General features: G+C 51.9%; 1 protein-coding gene across 4 annotated transcripts in view; it reads left to right on the top strand.

Moving 5' to 3' along the window:
* The first annotated feature begins 3,284 nt into the window (after positions 1-3,284).
* Positions 3,285-18,305, top strand: part of ARID5B (AT-rich interaction domain 5B) — a 124,079-nt gene continuing 109,058 nt past the window's right edge. For 2 of the 4 annotated variants that reach the window (XM_064464753.1, XM_064464751.1), the window contains exons 1-2: positions 3,591-3,951; positions 16,926-17,151. In XM_064464753.1, the coding sequence (XP_064320823.1) occupies positions 3,661-3,951; positions 16,926-17,151 (517 nt within the window). In that variant the 5' untranslated portion in view covers positions 3,591-3,660. Of the gene's footprint in view, positions 3,429-3,590; positions 3,952-16,925; positions 17,152-18,305 lie in introns of those variants that run through there. The other 2 variants (XM_064464752.1, XM_064464754.1) reach the window with 2 other exon arrangements.

The following is an 18,305-nucleotide window of genomic DNA, read 5'->3' as shown; positions in this document are numbered from 1 at the left end:
GTAAGCAGTCTCTGCTGAGAGGACCCAAACGTGCCCGTGCCTGGTTATCCAGCCTCACCACCTTATATATAACTGATAGCAGCGACAGTGCCGTGGCTCGGAGGGGAGGACGGGGCTCTGCAACAGGGCCGCCAGTGATGCTCCGTGCAGCGGGCAGGAGCTCAGGGTCAGCGCCGAGGCTGCTGGCAGTGCCTGGGCCCGGCTGCTGGGGCAGAAGCAGGGGGATTCGGGCACAAACGGAGATGGGAAGTTCTCTTTGCTACTTGATTATATATTGTGGGAAAGGAGCAGCCCTACCTGTCTGAGATAAAGAAAATGAATAAACAAATAAAAAAAACCTGTTTGTGCCCAATATATTGTAACAATCGTTTGAGGACGGTTTTATCTGTGTGAGAATATAACCCTGATTAAACATGCCAAGGTCAGTGAAACAAAGGTGAATTGCTGAAGAAATGCGAGTTATTCCGGCTGGGTGTTCACTGGGGGTGAATCGGAGCACCACTCCCTGTTCTGCAGGGATGTGTCGGGGTGTGGGTCTCCCTCGTATTACCTCCCATAGCTACCCAGCCCCTGCAAAACATCCTCCCCATGGCGACTGAGCTCCTGAGCACAAAGGGTCAGACTTCAGTGGCCAAAAGAGCTCCTATCCGCAGGGCTCCTGAGCTGTTCCGCTGCTTTTGCCCATCCAAGACGGGCACGAGCCGGCGGTGCTGGGCCACAGCTCAAGCACTGGTACCTGCTGGCTTCCTGCCTGCCCCAGCCAGCGTCCCAGCCTGCCCCCAGCACCCGCAGCCCGGCTGCTCTAGCGCCTGCCCTGCCCGCTCCCGCTTCCTGAAGCCTTGGGAGAGCACATCAGCTTTCCCACCCGGCCTGAGCTCCGGCTGTCTTCAACTCCGGCACAGCAAACACGGGAAGCAAATTCCTCTCCCCAGGTCCTGAAGATGCCTTTCTTCCACCGCGTTGCAGTCCCAGCCGAGAGGCTGTGGGGCCACGGGCCGGCCGGCCGGCCGGACACTCGAGGCGTCTTAGGAGGTCGTGAGGCGGGAAAGATGAAGCCATTTACAAACGGGAACAAAGAATTTGGTATTTCCTCCAGAGGATCCAGAAGAAAGGCAGCCTCTCCCTGGAGAAGCACGAAACATCCCAGGGGATCCCAGAGCAGCTGCCCGGCCAGACGCGAGCGCTGGGGCTGTGGGGGTGAAGCCCCGCCACCCACACGGCACCATCGTGAGCGCTGCCCACGTTCCCGTACCTGCTCCGTGCCTCTGCCCGGGGCCCAGCGAGCCTTTGCCCGCGCCTCGCACAGGGGTCACCCCTTATCCCCACTCACCAGAAATCCCCCCCAGGGCCCACAGCGGGGCGGCCCCCCACGCCCAGCCAGGTGCCCGGCCCAGCCCGAGCACGGTTCCCTCCATCAGGGACGTTTTGGCCGCGTGCGCCGCACGTGAACCCGGCGGGTTTTGCTTTTAATGACCTGGAAAGAAGCGCGTTTCCACGCTCCGTGTGAGCACAAGCACGGCGCGTCGGGGCTCACGGGCGCCGGGGTCCCCGGGCAGCGCTGCCCGCGCTATAGCCGGGGCGGCGGCGGCCCCGCCGTGCGGCGGGTGGGCACCAGGGGTCGCCCCCGCCGCCGCCCGCACTTGTTGCTGTCCGTCCCGTCCCCCCCCCCGCCCCGTGTCGCGATGCACGCAGTGCTGACGTCACCGCTGCCGTCATTATTAAGGATTTTTTTTATTATTTCTCTCTTTATTTGCTCGGTTATTTTTTTATTTCCGTCCCCGCCGTTTCGCGGCGGTGAGGCCGGACCTGCCCCGCTGGGGGGGCTTCGAGGGGGTCTGTCCGTGCCTCCCCCCCCCCCCCGCGAGCAGGGTCCGCGGAGAGGGCTTGGGGAAAAAAAAGGCAAAAAAAAAAAAAGGGGGAGAAAGTGCGGGTATTAGTGAATGGGGGGGGGGGGGGGGGAGGCAGGTCCCCGCGGAGCCGCTTTGCACCGCTCCCCCCCACCCCCCCGCGGAGCCGCGGTTGGCTGCGCTGGGGCGGAAAAGGGTGGCCAGGTCAGACGCCCCCCCCCCCAAAAAAAAAACAACCAAAAAAACCTGGCCCTCCCGCCGCCGAGCGGGACGGGTGGGGGCTCCGCGGGCGCGGAGGGCCGCGCACCACCGCAGCGGTCCCGCAGCTCTGGGGGCCCCGATGGAAACTTTCCGTACCCGGCGCTGCGCGGGTGCGGAGCCGAGAGCGGCTCCGCGGAGCCGGCTGCGCCCCCACCACCACCCGCCGGGGCTGTCCGCGGCTGCGGCTACGCGGCGGCGCCCCGCTTTAGCCCGGGGGCGCGGAAGCTCCGCGGGACGCGCAAAGCCCTTGGCTGTCCCCGACGTGGGGCACCGCCGGGATGGCGGGGGGGGGGGGGGGGAAAGGCAGGCGGGGCGCAGGTGAGGGGCTGCCCCCCCTCCGCGGGGAGCGTAGCCGCCCTGCCCGCTCCCCTGCGCGCCCGCGGAGCCACCCCTCCCCCGGAGCCCAGCAGTGCCACCCGCTCCCGCTGCGCGCTGCTCCGCGGACGCGGGATGTGCGCGCCCCTGCCCCCCGCCGCCGCGGGACGCGCCTCCCGCGCCCCCTCCCCCGGTTTACGTTGTTGTTTCCCCTCGCCTCCCCGCGTCTCTCCGCGCAGCGCGGCGGCGCCGGCGCATGAATATTGATGTGTTTATATAATCGATAACCCACTTTCCTCCTTTCCCGGGGAAAAAAGGATAAATAAATGAAGGACGAGCCGCCCTCCCCTCTCCCGCTCCCTCCCTCCCTCCCAGGGCGGCCGGCTGGCCCGCACGGGGGGGGGGGGGTGGGAAGGTGTCAGCCCCCCTCCGCGCCGCTCCGCGCATCTCCGCTCCGCAGGGCCCGGCGGTGGGAGCGCGGCGGCCCCGCCGGGCGCGCGCGGGGACGAGCAGCGCCCCTCGCGCCGCAGGAAATGGTCTTTATATTAGACATATACAGGCAGGTCCTGTCAGATCCGCAGCGCGACCGCCCGCCCTTTGGGCCTCCTAAAAATCACCGGGCGCCGCGGGGGTCCCCGCCACCCCCCCACCGCCCCCGCGCCGCCCCCCCGGGACCCGCCGCCGCCCCGGGGTATTTTTGCAGGGCCGGGGAAGGCGGCGGGGGCCCGGCCGGCGTCGGGCGGCGGCGTCGGCGGGGCGCGTCGGGGCGTCGGCGGGGCGGCGGGGCGGGGGGCGGAGGTCGGGGGGGGGGCGTCGCCGACCGCGGCGGGGCGTGGGGGGGGCGGCGGCGGCGGGGCGGCGAGGGGACACCGGCGGAGGGGTGCGGCGGGCGGCGGGGCCGGCTTTGCCCTGCCAGGACCTGCCGGGTTCCATTCACGCCAACAAGTTTGGGAGAATGTTGAGTTCAATCACGCCGGAGCCGCGATGGAGCGCAGCGCACTGCAGGTACCGCGCCGCCCCGCGCCGCCCCGCGCCCCCGCGCGCCGCCCCGCGCGCCCGCGCGCCCCGCCCCCGCCGCCGCGCAGCTCCGCGGAGCCTCCGCGCACGCTGCGCGCCCCCTCCCCTCCGCCCGCCCTCCCCTCCCCGTCCCCTCCCTCCCTCCCTCCCTCCCTCCCTCCGCCCTCCTCCTGCGCGGCGCTGCGCGGCGCGGCGCGGAGCCGAGCCGAGCCGGGCGCTGATGCCGCTGCCGTGTTGTTGTTCCCCGCAGTGGGTCGGCGCCCCGTGCGGTTCGCACGGCCCCTACGTCTTCTACAGGGCGTTTCGCTTCCAACGCCGCGGCGGCGGCCGGGCGCGGGTCCTCTCCCTCGGCGACTTCTTCTTCGTGCGGTGCCGAGCGGAGGAGCCCGCCTGCATCGCGGAGCTGCAGCTGCTCTGGGAGGAGCGCACCAGCCGGCAACTTCTCTCCAGCGCCAAACTTTATTTTCTCCCCGAGGACACCCCCCAGGGCAGGACCAGTGACCATGGCGAGGTGGTAAACGCAGCGCCGGCCCCCCCCCCCCCGTCCAGACCCCCCCCTCCCCCGGTCCCCACCTGCATGCCCGGGCTCAGCTACCCCCCCCCCCCCCACCTCCACCTCCGCTTCCCCCCACCCGCGTCCCCCTCCCCGCCGTGTGTGGCGGGGCAGCGCGGAGGGGCCGCGCCGTCGGGGCGCTCCGGTGTGCGCTGCCCCGGGAACTTGTGCGGGGGGGGTGGGGGTGGGGGGGGTGAGGGAGTCGGGGTGCGGGGTGCCCCCGGCCCGGCGGGCAGCGGAGTGTGTGCGGGGCTCGCCCTGCCCCTCTGGCTTCGTTAGCAACAAGAAAAAAAAAAAAAGAAACAACCCCCAAAACACACACAAAAGAGGGGAAAAAAAAAACCCAAACCCCGTTGGGGTGGATTTCGATATTGTTCGGGGCTTTTTTTTAGTATTCGATATGTTTAAGAGGGCGGAAATTACGAAATGGAGGCTGAGGGAGATCAAAAGCTATTGAGCTGGCAGGGACGTGTTGAATAAAGTGATAAATGACAGGTACGGGAATAATACATTCAAATAACTTGCAGATATGCCTGGGCGTATTTCGGAGCCGCCGTGCGGCCGCCGCAAAGACGCCGCACGCCGGCAACCGGCGCCCGCGCAGCTCCGCGCCCGCCCGGGATGGGGCCGCGCAGGTTGCGCCCCCCGCCCCGGGCCGCGATCCCCCCCCCCCCCCCCCGCGCCCCATCCCCGCTCCCTCCTGTTATCTGCTTTTTTAAATTCAGTGCTTTGGCTCCCCTTTGGGGAGGGGGAAGGATGGGGTGCCCAGAAAGGGCTGCGGGCATGGGGAGGGTCCCTGAGAGGGGCTGGAAACCAGGCGGGGGGGGGCGAGGTGTTTTGGGGGAACTTCTGCTGGAGGCGCCGCGGGGGGTGCAGGTACGCGAAGGGGTGCGTGTCCGCAGGGGCTGCGATCGGAGGCACGCGCGGCTATAGGTGCCGGCGTGCCGTGTGCCCGTACACATGTGTGCGCAGTCGGAAGGCGTTTCGGAGCCCCCTGCGCTCGCCGCCACCTCGTCACTTTAATTTTCTGTGCGTGCCGCTGAGATAAGGGAACCTTTTCCTAAGAATCGGGGAGATGACAGTGAGCAATGGATGCTCTGAAATTGCCCGTGGTGACTATTTAAAACTGTGCCTGTGTGTGTCTCGTGTGCGCGCGTGTGTGTAAAATGAAAGATATTTGGAAGGGAGGGGGGGTGGGGAAAGGGACACAAATCATTTTAATACGCCTTAATGATCAGCTCATGTTACTGTGGTAGGAACATCAGAGAAAATTAATCCTACCATTACGAGTAAAACACTGCTCCGGTACGAGAGTTCTCAGCTGCATGTACCCTCCTAATAATATGCACAATTTTATTTATTTTTACATGCAAACACCGCTAGTAATTAGCTGTGTGATTATGCTTGTGCATTTCATTGGGGCTTTAACTGATGTCATTCTGCATTATTCAACCATATGAAAACAATTTTCAGTTAAGATAATGGCACGCCTTGAAATTATGCAAATGCCGGTCGTATTGTGCAGAATAATTATGACAAATGTAAAGCAGGTAAAAAGTTTCCTAATGCAGTTGTGCTTTACACCCCGGTGATGTCATTTCCCCTCTGGCCTAAGTTAGTCATTCATTAGCAGAGTAGCAGCAGCAGCAGCAGCAACAGCAACAGCTCTGAGTGATACTTCTCTGGCAGGGAGCCTACAGAAACCGGCACTGAGAGCCAGGGCCTAGAGAGGGCAACATAACACTCCCATTAAGAAATGTACTTTGTTTTCACTTACTCCATTAACTTGTTTATAGACATTGGAATGATTTTTTTATTATCGATTTTTAATAGTTTGGAACGATCCGAATTCTGCTTAGGGACGTGGAGGCAGCCGAGAGACAAAAGGCTGGGTGCTGGCTGGCGCTTCGCGAAGCGCTGGCTGCGGGTAGCCGGCTCCATGGGCGCGCAGGGCGGCTGTGTCACCTAACCACCCCGCGGTTGTGGTTCCTTACGTAAATGACATCCGTATCTGTCCCCAAAGCGGTGGCAGGGCTGCCTCTGGGGTCAAAAGGCTTCCTAACTCCGGGCTGGGCTCCTGCGGGAGGAGATGCAGCTCTCAACTCGGAGGCGGGTTAGAGCCATCAGGGTAGATCTTATTCACAGTGTCGGGCTGCTGAGCGGGTAAAACACCTTGTCTCACGTTGAGGGAGCGAGGATGAAGTAACCAGTGCTCCAACATGTATCACAGATCTGCAGTGTCCAAGGCAAAGGGCAACAGGGGCACTCGCTGTCAGTAAAATTGTTGATGAGGGGAGCGAGTGGTCGAATTGCAGGCTTGCGATCGAGCCCACTGGAGATTTAGGCATAGTCGCTAGCAGCTACCTGCGCTAGCGACATGATTAATGCAAGCAGCTCGCTGCCTATTTTCTGTAATAGCAGCATTGACACTATGACAATATTCAGCTAGTGGCTGCGAGGAGGGAGGAGAAGCGAGGAGGTATGTAATGCTTCTGTTACTCAGAAATTTCTGATGGCGTATTTTATCTGATTGCCAAATGTTTGAGCTAATCAGCGATAAGTGCAAATAGAAGTCTTTTTATAGCTAGTTGAATTCATCATCCAGACTTAAATATATCCCTGACTGCTGCTAAAACCGGATGTTTCCATACGCTGGGGCCCAGACCCAGCAAAGGGTTCAAGTCCAGGTGCGCTTCCGCTGAGGGACCCCTCCCTCCACCTAAGGCTGAGCATCCCCATAGGCGCGGCGGAGAAGCTCTCCTTCGGCCCCAGAAGCCGGCCAGAGATCGCTTCCCGGAGAGTCTCAGTGGATGGCAAGCATGGGATGGGGCCAGTAGTGCAGGTACGAGTGCTCCTGGCCCCGATGCTGATGGCATCCTGGAGCAACATGCGTGCAGAGGCTGGGACCAGCTCCGTCATTGGGTTCAGACCAGTGGCCGTGCTGCGCAGGAGCAGCGGAGATGTTTTTGTGAGAGCGACGGTGCTCTTGGGGATGCCGTTAGGTGAGCTGGAAGAGTTTTGCTCCACTGAAAACTTTGTTGCTGCTTTTAAAGCACAGGGGCCCAGGTGTGCTGTCTCTGACCTCGCTGTTGAGCCCCAAAGCTGCAGTAGGTGCAGTGCTGGTCGGAGGGTGGGAGCAGCCTGCTCCCCCTTCCCTCAAGCAGGGAAAAAAGTGGCTGTCCTCTAGTCCTGGGAGGACCACCATCTAAATGGGGAAAGCGTCTGTTCTGCTAGAGGGAATCACCACCTTGCCCCGGCGGCTCCTGGGGCAGGGTGGTCCCCTGTGCCACCTCCCGCCTGGGAAGGGAAGACCTCTGTGATGGCAGGCGCCTTGCACAGGGCTCGGAGGAGGATGCTCGGGGGGCTGCGAAGGTCCGGAGGGAGCAGCTGTAAGAGCACGCTGTCCTGCTTGAAACAGTTTCACAGGGTGCGTGTGGAAAGCAGATAGTCCCTGCCCAGTCCCCTTGTGCAGTGCCCTGGACCTGTGGCGCTCAGGGGATCTGAGGCGGGCTCAGCCCCTGAGCCCTGCAGCCCACGGGGTCCTGGCTGAATCCTCCTCTGGCTCATTTACTCCTCTCTGCTCCAGGGGGTAGCGCGGGGCTATGGAACAGCTGACCTTTGCAGAAGCAGTTCTAGAGCAAAATGCTTGTTAGTGCCTTGTATTTTCATGTTTTTAAAGGTGTTGGCATTAATTAGACTGGGCTTAAAAATATATATCAAAGCCGGTGCTCATTAAATCCAGGGATGGTATTTGATGTGATGTGTACAATTCCTAAAAAAACCCCAAACGAGCAACTAATTTATTTTGCATGGTATGACATTCCCTGCGTTGCCCTGCGTCGTCATGAATGCTGCTTCTGCTGAGGCTGGACTGTTGGTGGGGATCTGCCTTTGGTTCATTCATCGGGAGCTAAGTTTACTACGAACTCGTGTTGATTTCATCTCTTCTCCCAAACTGGGGATCTGATGCAATGCTTTTCGCCTTGCAAATAATCCTTACTCATGCAAGTAATTTACATGAGTAAGCGTTGCTCATACAGAGGAGAGGAGAGAGCTAGTTTCCTGTAATTATTTCCCTAGCAGTATTTTGCATTTTCAGACTAATTAGGAGAAAGAAAAAAAAAAAAGTCACTCCATAAATATATGTCATTTGTAATTGCAGAAGAGATTCTTCCAGAAAGTTAAGGGAGGCAATGGGTTTGTTCTCCTCTTCATTTTGGGACAGGTGCTCACAGCATCCCTCGAAAGCCTGATGCGTTTCTGAGGGGCTCTCTGTGTGCGGCGGTCTTTCCCCAGGGTTTAAAGGTAGCAGAGGCTGGATGGAGTGTGGGTTCTTATGCTGCTAGTGGCTTGTTGCCACCCCCCTTGAAAAATGCACTACTACCTTTGCAGAGAAATAGATATTTTTGAGAGGTGTAGGAATCTGTACGCTCTTCTTTGAAATGAGAACGGCCCCGGTTTAGTCTCCACGGTGTGTGCCTCATGCTCGTATCTGTCAACACTGGTAATGACAACACGTTTCAAACATGCAGATTATGATTATTAAAGGGTGCTTTAAAAATCATGCTAATAGCATCAATCTCCAATGTACACTTGCTCAAATTAATTCAGCTCTGGAAATCAGGCGCACTGTAATAGCAGTGTTAGAGAAATGGCATTTGTCATAAAATATCATGGTTTTGGTAATTGCACATCCACTCTGTATATTTTTATCTCTCTCGCCACCAGTAGCATATGCTGGCAAAGGAAGGAGAGGGCAATGATGTTACTCAGAGAAGCCACATGTTGCTAACCATTAGCCAGCAATCTGGCGTATCTGGTCACTTAAGGCAGCTTCCCCCCCTCCCTTTTTTTTTTTTCCCTTTCCCTCTGCTTCCCAGTGCATTCAGACTGTAAAATACACCCACTGCTTTCCAGAGTTGCTGTTCCCAGTCTGATCAGTGGCACTAAACATTAAACTCTTGTCTTTGGAGAATAATAGGCCTCACATGGTACACCCTCAAGCATGTTGAGATACTGTGCAGGCTGGAAAATAAAAATGTTCTAATTGTGTCTTTTAAATAAGCATAGGAGTGAATTAATTAGACTATATTTTGTCTTTAGTTGCTTAGTTACACAATAGTATTCCTAAGCACAAGTAAGATAAATTGGCTCTTTTTGTGCTGCTTGTCCCTTAATCATAATTACTGTATTGCTCGGGAGAGTAACGCATACGTAGATTTTGCATTTTTAATAATATTCAAACAATATGCGAATGATACAGAAAGTATGTTCTGATTCAAGCTCTTATATGCTTTTATTCAGGAAGAAGTTCTACTGCTATGGGAGCAATATTTGCATTAGTTGCTCAGAGATGTAGTTCTGGGAAATACATAATTGAAATATTCTTGCAATGCTTGTTCTGGCCCTTTCATTCGCATTCAAAATAACAATGCCTTAAGTCTCCAAACAGTCACCCACTTGTGATTTAAGAGCTTTTTTCTTTGTGTGTGTGTGTGTTTGTGCGTGTGTGCTGTGGGTTCACACCCAGCATTAACCCTGCAGAGACTAGACACTCGCGTGATTCATAGTGTCGTATCAAGTTGAGCTTTTTATTTTGTAGCTAAAATGCAGTCAGAAGGTCAGATGAACATCGGCATTTTATGGCATTAATCCAACGATCTTAATGCTTGGCAGGCGTCCATGTTTCTATGCGAAGGTGCCAGGGTTATAGATAATAAAAGAGTTTGTTTTCATTTTCTGGATATTTTAATCTTTCTTTGCAAAGCGTAGCCTCAGGTTTGGGGGGCTTGGAGCTGCTCCTGGGGGCCAAAACTTTAATTTCTTCCTGGGTTGTTGAACGTTAGCTGCTAATGATGGGCAGATTGATACAGATACTGAACAATGGAAGGTTCTGGCAAGAAACCCCCTAGACATGCTCAGTGGATGTATGTGAAAATTGGCTCCATTGTTCTGCTGTATGAAAAGCAAGTAAATTATTTACAGATATTTGCTAATTAAAGCACATATTGTTTTACCAGCACAATAGAACACAATATAACAAAAGACAAAAGAATAAGCTTGCATAATTTAAACCTGCTAATGCAATGTACTCCTTGTTAAGAAAAATATAATTATGTAATCTACGAGGAAAGCTTTTCGTACTGTAGCCGTAGTAGGCAAAATTAGGAATGAATTGCTTGTCAACTTGCCTAAACTAAAACAACTCTTTGAGATCTGTGAGCTATCTGACTGGAAAACATTTTGACTGAAGCCTATTTTTTCTTTGGTCAGAACTTCTATCTGCAGTGACAGATATAAATTCAATTTGAACCTCTGCTCGGGAGTGGGAGGAGGGAGAAAAACCCACCCCAGAAATGAAGGAGGAGGCTTGCAGCAGAAATGTCTAGTCTGCCTGCTCACAGCCATCCCTCTGTGCGCTCCATCTCCATCCCACTTCTGGCCCAGGTGTACCAGTATCCCACAAAGTGACTTAGAAAAACATGGTGCTGCCCTGCCCCAGGACATTTTGTGTGTCTCGCTTTGGAGGTACTGAGCCATGCCAAAAAAGCTGCTTGCTAATACAGGGGAAAGCAAATACCGTAGGATTTCCCATGCTTCACCTGTGTCCTTTATCTCAGTGTCTTCTTTTGGGTTTTGGACCCTGGCATATGGGATGCACACATTGGGACATAGCGTTCTCCCTTGGCTTGAGTTTCAGACAGCTATGTGCAGCTGTGCTTAGGCTGGGGAAGTAGTGTGGTAGGCTGGGGAAATACCTGTCACCTGAATTTAATGAGATCATTATAGTCCTTTAAAGTAATTAGCAAAGGATTAACAGATGAGATGTTCTGCCTTGGCCTCTTCAAATTTCTCCTGTGCCAGGTAAATTCCTGGGCTGTGCATGTTGCCGTTCTCAAGGCTTTCCCCGTAGGTTCATGGGTGGAGAGTGGTGGTCTCTGTAGGTCCCTGCACGCTGGCATCTCCAGGGAGCATTGGAGGCCCAGACCCCAGTGGTCAGTCCTGCTCTGCGCATCCTTCGGGATGCCTCCGTCTGCCCTGGGCTGGCAGATGCACAAGGAGGTGGCACCAGATGAGGCGCTCGGGGCAGGAAAGGGGAAAAGAAAGCTGCTCTTGCCTGTGCCCGGTGCTGGAGCCTCTTGTGAGGCTTCCTTGTAACTCGGTGTTCCCAGCTACAGAACAGGAGCAGATATTCCTGCCTGGCAGAGCTATGCCCCAGCCTGCTTAGAAAGGTTGTACTGGAAGAGCAACATGTAATAAGGGAGTGGATGGTGGGAGAGTCCTTTGTGTGCCTTGTAGGGAGGCTGAACAGGGCACTTCCAGAGCCAGACCTTTTCTATGATGCAGCCACAGATTTTTAGAGTCTGTGATCCTGCAGTCTTAAAAACCCCCATGTATGTCCCCAGTCCACAGTGGGTGGCAGGGAGATGGGACCTTCTTTTTCTCTCTGGAGAAAGTCTCTGAGAGCAAAGCAGCCCTGTACAAACATTCTCTACCTTTTAGGGCTGAATAAGGTCGCTGGAGGAAAGCTTGGGTGAAGTACTGCTTGTAGGAGATGACTCTGGAGACCTGGGTTTAGGTTCCTGAGTGACTTTCGGCAAGTGGGTTAGGACTGAATTGGCATGACCTGGTTTCCATCACTGTCCTAGAGTCCTGGTAGCATCTGTATGGCGAAGAGCAGCTCTGGACTATGGACTCGCTGCTAACAGGGCTTTTTGGCTTGTCTGTGCTGGCAAGTAAGGGTGACGATACTTTCCCCAAACACCCAGGTAAATGTATTGCTATGAGAGAGGGGTTAATTAGAAAGGAAGGAGGGGTTCACTGGAAATAAGCCCCCTCCTCCCTTTCTCCAGCTCTGCAATGTGACCTTCATCTCCTCAAAGGGATCTAGAGCAGGGAACCGGATTCCCGAGGTGAGAACAGCGTTGTTGTGCACGGTACGGGAAGGTCCTTTTCACCTAAATCACAAAAAACCTAAAAAATACATGGGATGTAAAAAAAGCCCAGAATAAGAGAATTCTTTCTGCCTGAATGAAATACGCATTTCTGTTATCCTCAATGAATGCAGTCCGTAAGAGTTGCACTGTATTTTTTGCTCCCGTGGATGAATGTATTTTCATCGGCAATGTACTGGGTTGTAAAATATGCATCCCCAGCTATCTACCATGCTAAAGGTTTCAGTAAAAAGGCTTGAAAATGTTTTCTGATGCAAATCATACTGATCAGATAAATGACATGCAGTGTCTTCTGTAATTATCAGCAAAAGGTTTTACAGTACGTCTCCAGTTTCTCTCTAGGCCACGTATTTGATGTTAGGAGACAGCCAAGCAGGTGTTCAACTCGCTTGTGCCCTCCAGAATTCCTTAAATGACCTCTGGAAGCACTGGCGTGAAAACAGTCTCAGCGCGTCAAAATTTTGAGATATCTCGGTCACCGTAATTCTTTTAGGGCTGCCTTGGTGTCTCTAAAATATAAATCTTTCCTAGTTATTGGCAATGAGTGAGGAGTTGCGACGTACCGTATGCGGGTGTGCAATCAAGATGTATGACCTCCCGGTGCTACCCTGTGACTCCCTGCCTTGTAAGAGTTAATATTTCTTCTAAAAAATAATTATCTGCTTTAAACTATTCTGACTACCTGACCTCTTTCCCTGAACGTAAGTATTTCAACCATCTGCTGAGTCAGGCAATATAGCATTCTGTGCTTTCGGGAGGCTGTGATGGTTGCTTAGACAACAGTGACATAATATTTAAGCATAACGGCTCTCAAGAAGATACTGTCCCCTTCTCCCTGGATGATTTCTCTGAAAATGCAAATCTGATAAGCTCTTAAAAAACAAGAGAGGGATGAGAAGGGTTTGTATCACCGTCTTTCTTAACTATCTCCCCATTTACCACTTGATAGGTGGAAGTATCGTCCTTTGCTCAGGAGTCTTGTAAGATGTGCTAAAATTATAGGCTGACTAGATACCCGCTTTTATAGAAACAGAAGAAAAAGTGCCTCTTTTTATAGTCAGTACTTATTTTGAGATTTAGACAACTTTGTGGCTGGGAAAAGCGTTGCCATTGGTCAGTCAGCATCCAAAAAGGCACATCCAGGATAAATCTCATTCCTGAGCAGAGCTGAAATTGGCGTTGGCTGTTTCTTCCTGCAAAGCTCATCTTGCTGTAGCAGGGAAAAACTGCAAATAAAGACTTAACCATGCAATGGAGACCTCATAAACATATCACTTCAGAGCATAGCTAATACACAATGAGTTGATTTTTGTGTAGAGAGATATATATGCACTGTATGCGACGTGGGGGTTTTTTCATGTTTACACAGAGATGTAATTATGAATGACATGAAGGTTATACAGCAGATTTCTTTAATCTTCTAAAGGTTTGTTAGTCATGTGTCACCGTGTACCTGGTTTTTATTTATTCAACATCTGTATTCCTTTGTCATCTCATTGAAAGGGTTTCTCTAGAAGGGCTGCGGCAGTAGGTGCGCAGCAGTTGATACCGAATGGTTACGGAGGCTCCTGCAGCTGGCAGAGCCCTGCTGGTCCTGAAGTAACTTCTGTTGGGACACAGGGCTGCGAGGTGTTTTTGCTTAACAAAAAAGGACAGGGACTCTTTTGTCACCTGCTGCTCCAGAAATATAATAAAAACCCCTCATGACTCATAGTTTGGGCCTGAGCACTTGGAAAGGTTGCTTAAGGATGTGTGAAAGCTTGGCAAGGTGTATCAAAATCCCAGAGCTGATTAAATAGTTGGGTGACCTCTGCTTGGGTGGCGCTGGGGCAGATGACCTCTTGTGTTAGCAAACTGCCAAGACGTGGGGAAGACAGCCTCTCTGGATGCTGCCCGTGGCTCGGGCTCCTCAAAAAGAAGGGGCTGAAGCTACCCGCCACGTTTTGCTGCCTGACAGTGTTCATATGATGAGGCGCCAGGTTGAAAACATTTCCAGAGATGCAGTCCCTTGCTTGTGGGATAGGCATTGGCAGTGGTGTTTGGAGGACTGCGGTCCAACCCATGAACTGCTGTGATGTGTGGGGAGTTGTGGAGGACATGGCCAGTTGTCTCTGAATTGGGCCAGAAATGAGCAAGACCTCAAAAAATGAGTGGTGAGAGAGAGCAGGTCTACCCAGTCCCACTGTGTGTAGGGTAGGGTGACCCAAGGCAGGCCCTGATATATATAGGGTATTTTTTCTGTATTTTGGCTACAAGTGAATTCAGCAGTGTTTCCCTGGTGCAGCCGTGGTGATTGCTGGCAGTACGAGGGGAGGACAGGAGGCTGGTGCTGGTGTGGAGGATGGCTGGGCGCTCCCAGGTGCTGGAGAGGTGGCGCTGCCTGGTCTCCCTCCCAAGGGACTTACCCTGCAGTCAGATGCCCTGCTCGGGTGATCCCAACCGATTTGGGGGCCAGCCTGGTGCCTTTAGGGAAATGGCTGCCGCAGGGGTGATGAGGCGGCCCCAAAAGCAGCCCTTGAACTAGAACCGCCTGCGTGGGGGGTTTTGGCCCACAACCTCTGTTGTGGCGCAGTGACAGCCTGAATTTCTTCTATATTTTATATTCATGCATTCCACTTTTGTGTTCAGCTGCTCTGGGGTGCCATTCCGGGTGCCCCTTTGCACCATGGCGGCTTTATTTAGAGTCCCAGTGCCATTTTGTGAAGGGCTGAGGCAAGCACGCGATGGTCTTTATGCAGGGTCTTTACCTGGCCCCTCACATCAGTGTGGGGATGCCAAACACCATGTATTTTTATGGCCATGGACGTGCTGCTGCTGCAGAAAGCATACGGCTGGGGTGTGCTCTCCCCTGCCCCCCGAAAGCTACCTCTTCCCCTGCTCCTGCCTCTCCGATTCCCCCTCCGTGGCAGCCTAGGCAGAGCTGGTGAGTGCACCAGCATCACTTCAGCCTTCTTACAGTAGGTTGTTTGGTTTTTTTAATTCCCTTTTTTTTTCCCCTGTGTACACATCATGTGCGTATGTGTGAAGGTTGTATTCTCGAAAACAAGTTTATTCATTGATGATGTAATAGTGATTGTACTTTTCTTTTGGTTAATAAATTGTCTGCTCAGCTTACTTTGTATGCCAGCCAAAATTAGTCATACCAGTTCTTGGAAAGGATATGAAGAAACTAGTAATTGAAATCATAATCATTTGATCATGAGAGCTATTTGGAAAATAATATTTTGACCAAAACCGTGTCTGATCTTCAAGTCAGGTTTTTTTTAAACTGTTGCTAGTGTTGAACATTAGAAATTGTGTAGTAGCTGGTTCAACATCCTAAAAGAGGACTTCATCCAGAAATTCCTGAGACTGTCTGCAGGCAGGCTGATATTTATATACATGTATTTTTTTTTCCATCCTGACATTTAATAATCACCATGTAATAGCTATAAAATGCATAGCAGCTACAGCTTTTTTATTTCAAGTGGATGGTGTAATGAAATTGGGTGAAACCATCCATTGAAATTGTACTTTGTAGTACCCAACGCTTGTTTACAAAGTATTGATGTTTGTCATAAACAGAGATTTAAAACATCACTGTTACTGTTTGTTGTTCGGTGGAAGCTCTTATGCTGTGCAATGATAAAGGAAAAGATTTCATTACAAGCTTGCTTAGCATATAAGCATGCCGTTCGTTTCTGACCAAATATTTGTTATTGCGCTAAATGTAATGAAGGTGCCTGCTTATAAAACGATTTTGTATTATATAAGGGAGAGTGGAATATCAGATCTGCTTTTTTACTAGAGATACTTCAGGTTTGTATTGTGTGTAACTTATCACAAGAAAGCTTTTTTTTTTCCTATTGAGCAGTATTTTATTTCCTGAGGAATGTGTGCAGTGGGAAAAAAAAACCAGAGAATCAATCGTGCTTTTCTCTTTGTTTAATAACTCAAAGAATTTCTCTACCCTTTGCAAATACTTGTGTTTATTTGTGAGAAAAATTGGATTCTGGCTTATTTATTTCAAGAACCTGTAACATTATTTAGTGCTAGAAATGTGTGGTGTGCAAGGTGTGGTGTGCAGCCAGCTCTCATTACAACATAAATTATTTCTGCTGTTTTTAACTAAAAAATCTGGAGTATATCTTGCTGGATATGCGTGTATGTTTGTTTGTTTATTTTTTTGAGGCTTTCTTGAGCCCTTGCTCACTGGAGTCAGCTATAAAACATTCTGCTTATTCATCATGACTGAGAGGAGTTGATGGTTTCCTGGAAGGATAAAATTCAGCAATTAGAGCTGTTTAATTCGAGTATATGTTCTGGAGGCTAAACTAAGTTTAAGTGCTTTTCTTAGAATGTATGTTTAAGAAGGGAAAAAAATTACAGTTCTGATCTTGAAAAAGGTTTTAAGAAACATGAGAATGTGCAAGTTTCTTTTGGTGGGAAGCACATAACATTTATGTAGTATTTCTTTTGGGATTACATCACAGTTTTATTTAATTTTTAGGACAAAAGTTAAATTCAATATTTGTGTATAAGCCAAGGGAAAATGTACCATAAACACAGGAATTTTCTGGTGAGTCAGAGTTCCAAGAATCTGAGATTTACTTAGTCCATTTATTTCAGGACTAGCTATAACCATTAGTCATCCAGCCGTGAATTTTTACATTTGCAGCTAATTGCACCTAAAAAACAAACTTTCCCTCAGGGGTTTGGGTTTATACAGACTGATTTGGCAACCTGCATTTCAAATGCCTTTTAGGATCATTGCCCTGGTCCTAGAAATTGTCATGTGTATTTGTTTCAGGTAAACAACTAATATTTCCACTTAGGTGGCAGGAGGAATAAATTAAGTACTAGATATTCTGTGTTATGGAAAGATTGATCTGCCAACAGCAAGATAGGCTTTCCAGTAGCCTATGGGGGGTGGTGGAATGGGTTTATCAGTCATCGTGGGACCCCACGTGACATGTCTCATTTGACCATTTCTTGCAGGATGAAGTTATTGCTGTTTCAGAGAAAGTTACTGTGAAGCTTGAGGACTTGGCAAAATGGGCACAGTCCGATTTCTCCAAGTGGAAGTGTGGTTTCCGGGCTGAGCCGGTCAAACCGATGGATGTGGGGAAAAATGGGCAGAAAGAGGCCTTGACGAGATACAGGCAATCCACACTGAACAGCGGCTTGAACTTCAAAGACATCCTGAAGGAAAAGGCTGACCTTGGTGAGTATCCCTTACTTTCTCCTGTGGGGAGGGGCTTGTGGGTGAGCGTCTTTTGAAGGCAGATGAGCCTGATCCTGCCAAGCCGTCGCTGATTCCCAAGGTATGTCTGTGCTTCGGGCGGAGGTGCGGCGATGAGGTACCCGAGCGGGTGGGTGGTGGTGGTGGTGAGCTCATCTCAGGCTCCTTCAAGATTAGCGTGGGGTAACTCTGTGATGCCTGTCTGCTCCGTAGACGTGTCCCTGAGCGCTAAGGCTCAACCCTGAAGATGTGTGCACAAGTAATTGTCAAGGGCTCTCCCTGGGGCTCTGCAGGCCGAGGGATCGGGTCAGAGCTGTGCATGGTGGGGAGAGGAGCTTCACACATCTTCCTGAGGCCTCCTCAGGCAGGCAGGGGAGGGCAGAGGCCTTGCACTTCTCATGCCCCATCTTCTGGAAGCGCAGGATTGTCACCTGCTTCTAGTGCTTGTCCTGTCTGTGGTCAGCTTTGTGTCTCGTTCAGTAGGGAGGTGTCCCTTCCTTAGCCTTCTGTAGCACTTCCCTTTGAGCTTTATGTTACTATACAGTGTAGGCCCCCTGCGAGCACCCTGCTGTTCTCTCCAGGTAGGCCTCTCTGTTTTTAGGGAGGGAAACGGGAAGCTCTGCTACTTCAGCTAGTCACAGACAGGCTTGCAGCTCTGGGGCAGCTTTGGTGCGCTCTCACAGCTCTAAAATCCATGGTGGGTACCCAGGGTCCGAGGGAGTTGGGTCGCCTGTTGGTAAACATGTCTGTTTGTGGTATTAGGACCTTGGGTACATAATGGCTATCAGAGACGGCACTTTGAAGTGCATCCCAGGGACATTTCTGCGTTGTACCAAGATTTTAACAAATGTTCCAAGTTTGAAGAGCATCAGATTTAGGCCATAATGCATGAAAAGGTAAGAAATTAAAAGCTAAGGCTGATACATATAAGCCAAGTTTGGTTTTATAACAGCACGACTGTGTTGGCATCGAAGCCAAGTTACAGTAAGCAGAAGATCTGTTTTGGAGGAATTATCTTCTGTATCTCGTTTTTCTGATCTTGTCAAATAGTGAAGTGACTTTGTCAATCTTGCATCTCACCATTAGATATGTAGGTTGGAAGATTAAAATACAGTTGGAAGTTGATCTTATTTTTC

Source organism: Phalacrocorax carbo, chromosome 13, assembly GCF_963921805.1.
Source record: "Phalacrocorax carbo chromosome 13, bPhaCar2.1, whole genome shotgun sequence".
NCBI lineage: Eukaryota > Metazoa > Chordata > Aves > Suliformes > Phalacrocoracidae > Phalacrocorax > Phalacrocorax carbo.
The sequence above is the reverse complement of the archived record's forward strand: the minus strand, read 5'-3'. Positions and strand labels throughout refer to the sequence as shown.